Raw genomic sequence first — 6,831 nt, 5'->3', positions numbered from 1 at the left:
GCAGATTACATGTCTAATAAATAGTACAATGGTCCTTATGGAGGATTTTAATGGTGGATATCCAATCGCTATTGTTTTCCTGTGGTGTGGTCCACCTGAAATTTATATCCCTCTCATTTTTTGCCTCATATCATAAAATGATCTGGAAAAATAGATGGACGGCATGGATGATACAGATACATCATGGTGGGGTCCACAGAGCACCGACCACCAGCCCGGAGTAGCCAATCCGTTTCCGGTCCTGGTGGGGGTTGTACCCAATCCGACCCAAAAATACGGTGTGGCCCATCATCATGTAAGCACAACACGTGTAGTTGAAATGTGTCCACTGATCATCTTTATTCACTGGAAGCCCATAAACATCAGGCCCCACTTAATGAACCATCCAGATCACTCACACGCAAGTGTCACATCGGCACGTGGGAATAGTACGTGCGAGTAGCCATTCCATTCCTTCAGATGCAAAGACCAATTCAAAATTCCAACCATTGAGTCGCCGGCTCTCGAAATAAATAACCGTTGAACTGTTTGTTAGCATTTGTATTTCATTGTAGAAAGTCAATCAAAAGAAAATAAGAATTAGAAACTTCTGTTCGCTTTGCTTCCAAGATTTGGTTTTCAACCTCTATCTCTTCTTTGATTTTTGGTCCTTTAAATACCTTTCAAAAATCCATATCTGCCCAGATACCATCACAAGGTCCATTTCCTCATTCACTTATGTTTTGTGGAATTCGTAGCTTTTCACATGTAGATGATGATGATCTATGGTCCACCAGATCATCACCAAGGAAATCAAGGAAGAAAGAGAAGAACCCATATTCGAATCGTGGGCTTGATAAGTTTTCAACCCTTTTAGCTGATCTTGAAGAAAGGAGGGAGAAGATCATGGCAAAGGTGGGCCACCAAGATCTTACGTTGGTCCGATTCGTCCATTCAAGTTCAAATGGCTGGGTCCCAATCGTCGTGAAGCTGAGAGACCCGAAACAGGCTAAGGCCGACGTCGGTAGCTGTCTTGATCGGCCAGTGAAGCGGAATTCGGAAGCGGTAGAGAAATCTTCAATTGGGTTTTCGACTGCGAAGGAAGTTGTGTCGGTAACACCGCCCGAGAAGAATACGAAGAAGAGCTTCTTATGGAATTTGAAGAAGAATGGTGTGTTGTTTTCAAAGCCTTCTTATTATTGGCCTTTGGTTATTATTTTGATTTTATTGTGTTTGATGGCGTTTGGACGTACCTTTGCGATCTTTTGCACCTCTATTTGGTGGTACTTAGTGCCCACCATGAAAAACCTGAATGTGAATGAGAAAAGATCCATGAAGAAGGAGATTAGGAGAAGGTCGAGTGGAAAGAAGTTGGGTGGTGATGTGAAATCTCATCAACATAAGATCTTGGCCATTGAAGCATTATCACCAAGACACCATCTACAGGGAAGGAAATGATGATGTTTATGGAAATCATATTTCTCCCTGTTTTTTTTTATGATGATGTTGAATCTCATCAATCTTAAGATGTGGGCCACACACATGTACATAGAACAAAATGATCATGATCTTGATGTTCATGATTTTTTATGCTGTGTCTTTTTTTCTTTTTTTTTTTAATTTATAAATTTCATGAGTGTAAATTTGTGTAATTTGGGTTAGATTGGAAATCAACTCATTGGCTCATCAATGTAAATACTTTCTAAGTTAACCTACCTTGTATTACTCAAGTAGTCAAGTTGATAATGAGATTTCATTTTAATGAAGTTTGAAAGATTTGATTGGGTGGTGGCCCACTAGGAATATGCATATCTACACCGTGTGATCGGACTGTTGTTCGATCACATGGAGACCATTGGTTTGATTCAGTCGATATGCAGTCCACTGTGATCGGTCCCATATGGTGTAGATTATTGGACCGTTCATTGAAATTGTATTCGTTTTGTTTATAACAGATTATTGGTGGATTAGAGCTTAAACAAATGAGATGTGGTCACTTGGAATTCTATGTGGTTACTTGTGAAGTTGGTGTAATGCATTTGTTTATTGGATTTGTGAGAGATCTCTCTGTCTAACTTTAGGACGTGGATTGGGTCCTACCCGCCTGTACGCGCCCACCGTGATGTAAGTATTTTATCCACGCCGTTCATCATTTTTCTCAGATTATTTGAAGGTATAAGCCAAAAAATACGGCAGGTAAAGGGATTAAGTGGACCACAAGGTGGGTATTGAACTTCCACCATAAAACCCTTCTTGGGAGCTGAAGAAGTTTCAGATCAAGCTGATATTTGTGTTTTCACTTCATCCACGTCTACATGATCTTATTAATAGTTTGGATCGTTAAAAAACATCACAGTGGCCCTTAGAAAGGTTTCAACGATGGGTGTCATTATCACTGCAGCTTCCTTTAGTGTGGTCCACCGGAGCTGTAGACCTGCTTCATTTTTAGGATCATACCTTAAAATGATACGAGAAAAGTGATGAGCAGCGTGGATAAAATACTTAAATCACAGTAGGCCCCACAGAACCCTGCCGTGATGGATTACCGTCCGGGCGGGGGTAGGACGCAATCCGCGTCCCTATCTTTACTGCAAGCGTATTGGCTAGTGTACCACACCAGCTATATAGCTGCTGTATTGTTGTCAGCAAGTTCTGTGGGTTTGATCATGAGGTATGTGTTATATCCAAACCGTCTATCCATTTGGCAAGCTCATCTTAAGTCTTGAGATAAAAAAAATAAGACAGATATAACTATCAAGTGGATCACACTGCAAAAAGCAGTGGGAGATTGAACGTCTACCATTGAAACCCTTTTTAGGGCCACAGAAGTTTTGGATCAATGTGAAATTTGTTCTTCCTCTTCATTCAGGTCTTTGTCACCTTATGAACAGATTGGATGGAAAATAAACGTCATAGTGGGCCCTACGAATTGTTTAACAATGAAAATCATTATCTCTGCTACTATTTGTGGTGTGGTTCAGATGATCTTTGGATATGATTCAGTTTTTTCATAATGCTCTGACATGATCTCTAAAAATAGATGAACGGTGTAGATATGATAAATACATTACTGTGAGGCCATGTAACCTTGTTCTCCTTTGAACCATTGGTGCAACTCAGAGCTCGAGGAGCGTCAGTGCTCGTCTTCGCACAGCACGTACCTGCGGCAGCTATATAGCCGGTGTGTGTTACAACAGCCAATCCGCTTCCATCTTTACTAAATGAATACTGGATCCACTCTTGAACTTTGATTGCAGCCGGTGCTTCTAGAAACAGGTGCTTCTAGAAATCGACGGTGGGACCGGATTTCTTGGAAAGCCTTTAGCATTGGAAACGGATTGGCCACTCCCCCTACCGCTCGCCATTGGCTAGTGGTCGGTGCTCCGTGGGCCCACCATGATGTATGTGTTTCATCTATGCAGTCCATCTATTTGTATATATCATTTTATGTTATGAAAAAAAAAAATGAGATATATCTCAATCTCAAGTGGGCCACATTAAAGGAAACAGTGTTGAATGAACGCTGGCATTAAAAACGTTGGGGATCATAAAAGTTTTGGATCAAACTGATATTTATTTCTTTCCTTCATCTGGGTCTCTACGATCTAATCAACAGATTAAATGTCAAATAAACAATACAGTAGGCCTTAAAAGGATTTTAATGGTGGATATCCAATCATTATTGTTATCCCGTAGTGCGATTCACCTAAGATTTATATCCCTATCATTCTTTGTATTAATTCCTAAAATGATCAATAGAAATGAAACACATACATCATGGTGGGGCCCACGGAGCACCGACCACCAGCCAATTGGCTGGTGTCCATGAGTAGCCAATCCATCTCCATTTAGCATTAAGTTCCTGTACGGGAGAAATAGGTGGGCCACCATAACGTTTCAAAGAAATTCACCCTGTTCATTTTTTGAGATCATCTTGGGATATGGGAAAAAGTGAGTCACATCCAATACTCTAGTGGGCCAAAAACATGAGGATTGAACATCCACAGTTGAAATAATCAGGGCCACAGAAGTTACCAATCAGGCTAATATCTGTGTTTTCAGTTCATATAAGTAGGAATGACGTTATGAGCTGAATGTACGGCACATAAACATCACTACCAACCCCACGTAGGTTCCAATGTTATGAATTTTCCTGGCCTTGAATCAATCTCATATTTTGTCTAAATTCTTAAAATAAGTTCAAAAATCATATCAATGAAGTAGATTTATCACAAACATCACAGTAGGCCCCGTGTAAGTTTTCAACGCATGAACTTCGAAGGCCACTAGGTCCCACTCTTTACGGGCCACGAAGAAAAAAATCACATCAATCAAATGATCCAAATCATCCAAATGGTGGACTCCTTTCTAAAAATCATCTGTTTCGAAGCAAAGGATGGGGTGTTTATGATCATCTGGTTGAAAGATCGTTTAGAGACAGGTGGGCACCACGGAATGGATGGTTCAGATGGATGAGTAGGCCTGTTTTGTTGTAAATTATTTGAACTGTCCACTTTATAGGGTGCTGATCAGATGGAAAGGATCCTCTAATTTTATTTTTTTATACTTGTCCTGAAGATCCAATGCACCTAATTGACGGTCCAGATTTATAATTGGACTATCCAAGTGTATAAAAGCACCCGGATGTACTTAAACCTGAACTGCACCGGTTGCACTTGAGATTACTTCCTCTATTGAAATAAAAACAAGGCGTAATGGTAAGTGCTGAAACATGTGTTTGTTAATTAATCTATTACAACTTAAGGCTCTCAATCGGTACTTTGTACGAGTGGGGCCCATGGTCAGTCTATCGAGGTGGTTGGTCATATGAATCCCACCAAAAATCTCCCAGATCGGAAGATCGCAGCCGCCAATCTTGGGACCATCGCTTTATTTCACTTCCTAGCCGTCTAATTTTTTATGCCAAAAAGTGTTAGGTCTGAACTAGTGAGGATAATTATTTTTTATCCTATGGTCCACACATGGTGGGCCTAACAGTCCAATGGTCTGGATCGCTGAAACACAGGCACCACTGGGACCAAATGAAAATCAGAGTATGTTATGCATCATGATAGTATAATCTTTGTAAGATCAACCTACCAGACAGAGCTGGGCATCGGTCCTGGTCGGACTGGATTCGGCCTAACCCGGTCAGATCCGAAATTCTAATGGGTTGACCCGAAATCGATCCGATCCGAGACCGAGTTCAGGTCACTTGACTCGGACAGATCCGATGCTTGAATTATTTGACCCGATCCGAGTCTGACTCGGTGAGGCAAACCGAGTCGGATCGGGTTGGACACTATTCGGATCATTTCATATGGTGTGGTCCACTTCAATCTTTAATGTATCATAATTTTTTGTTCAATGCCTAAATTGATATGTCAAAAAGGATGAACGGCTTAGATAACATATATACATCAAGGTGGGCCCCACATGACTATAAAAAATTTGTATCAACGCCTGCTGCATGTGTTGTCGCATCGGGCAGGCTACGTCCCATCAGGCAGGCTACTGAAGTAACGTCACCAAGTTCTGTGGGCCCCACTACACTGTATGTGTTATATCCACACCGTCCATCAATTTTGAGATATCATTTTAGGGCATGAGCCAAATAATGATGTAGATAAAAATCTGTGATAGACCACATCACAAAAAAAAGTGGGGAGAATGATTCCCACCGTTGAAACTATCCTAAGGCCCACCGTAATGTTTATTTGAAATCCAACGTCTTCAAAAGTTGAAAATTAAAGAAATAAGGGAAAACACAAATACCAGGTTGATCTAAAACTTTTGTAGCCTTTAAAAGTTTTTAATGGTGGGCTTCTCTGTCCATGGAACTTTCTATGTTGGGGTCCACTGGAGCTTTGGATTTCATTCATTCTTTGGATATTGCCTTGAAATGATCTCTCCAAATGGATGGAAGGTTGGATACAAAACATACATCATGGTGGGGCCCAAGTAACTTGGTTAAGCCACTTTAATATATACTCTCACAACCTACCATGTTGACTTGCAAAGCAAGTAAACAGCTGTTGCCCGCCTGTTGACGTGCCGTGCAAGTAACTCTCATATGTGAGTGAACTTTGTTGGGGTCTACCGTGAATGCATGTGGTGTATCCACGCCGTCCATTTGTTTTTTCAAATTATTTTAGCTGTTGAACCCAAAATTGATGAATATTCAAAGCTCAAGTGGACCACACCATAAGAAAAAGTAAAAATATTGATTTTTTACTCCGGATCGGAACGGTCCGGATCTATTCGGATCGGGTTTTCGGATCGGAACGGTCTGGATTAACCACTATCCGATCTTGATCCGAAAACCAGTCGGATCTAAATGATCTTACCCGATCCTACTCGATCCAGGCCGTCGGTTCGGTTCGGAACAGGTCGGATCGGGTCTGATCAGGTCGGATCCACCGGATTGAGTCAAAAATGCCCACCTCTACTACCAGACTCCCACGCATGCATGGGGCGCGGCTTCGGTGTGATCTATGGGGCCCACATTTATGTATTTTCCTCGCATCCACGCCATCTATCCTTTTTTACGTATCACTCTAGTTTATAATCTAGAAAATGAAGCAGATCCAAATCTAAGGTAGACCACGCCATAGGAAAGAGTAGTGATTGGCCATTAAAAACTTATTGTGAGCTGCAAAAGTTTTGAATGAAGCTAATATTTGTATGGTTCACTCATCAGGGTCTTTGTGACCTTATCAACAGGTTAGATGGCAAATAAACATTCTAGTGGGCCTAAGAAGGTTTTAATGGTGGGTATGGGTCCTTACTCTCTTTTTTTTTTCTTTTTTTTTTTTTTAAAAAGTTACACATGCACAGACACCCCCACACACT

At 41.1% G+C, this 6,831-nt stretch overlaps 1 protein-coding gene across 1 annotated transcript; it reads left to right on the top strand.

Annotated features, from left to right (window-relative positions):
• Positions 1-558: 558 nt before the first annotated feature.
• LOC131229002 (uncharacterized) lies at positions 559-1,751 on the top strand. Its single transcript, XM_058224853.1, has one exon. It carries the CDS (start codon positions 718-720, stop codon positions 1,435-1,437), a length of 720 nt encoding a protein of 239 aa, XP_058080836.1. The 5' UTR covers positions 559-717; the 3' UTR covers positions 1,438-1,751.
• The last annotated feature ends 5,080 nt before the right edge of the window (positions 1,752-6,831 follow it).

This window comes from Magnolia sinica, chromosome 16 (assembly GCF_029962835.1).
Source record: "Magnolia sinica isolate HGM2019 chromosome 16, MsV1, whole genome shotgun sequence".
NCBI lineage: Eukaryota > Viridiplantae > Streptophyta > Magnoliopsida > Magnoliales > Magnoliaceae > Magnolia > Magnolia sinica.
This window is presented reverse-complemented; position numbering and strand designations above follow the sequence as displayed.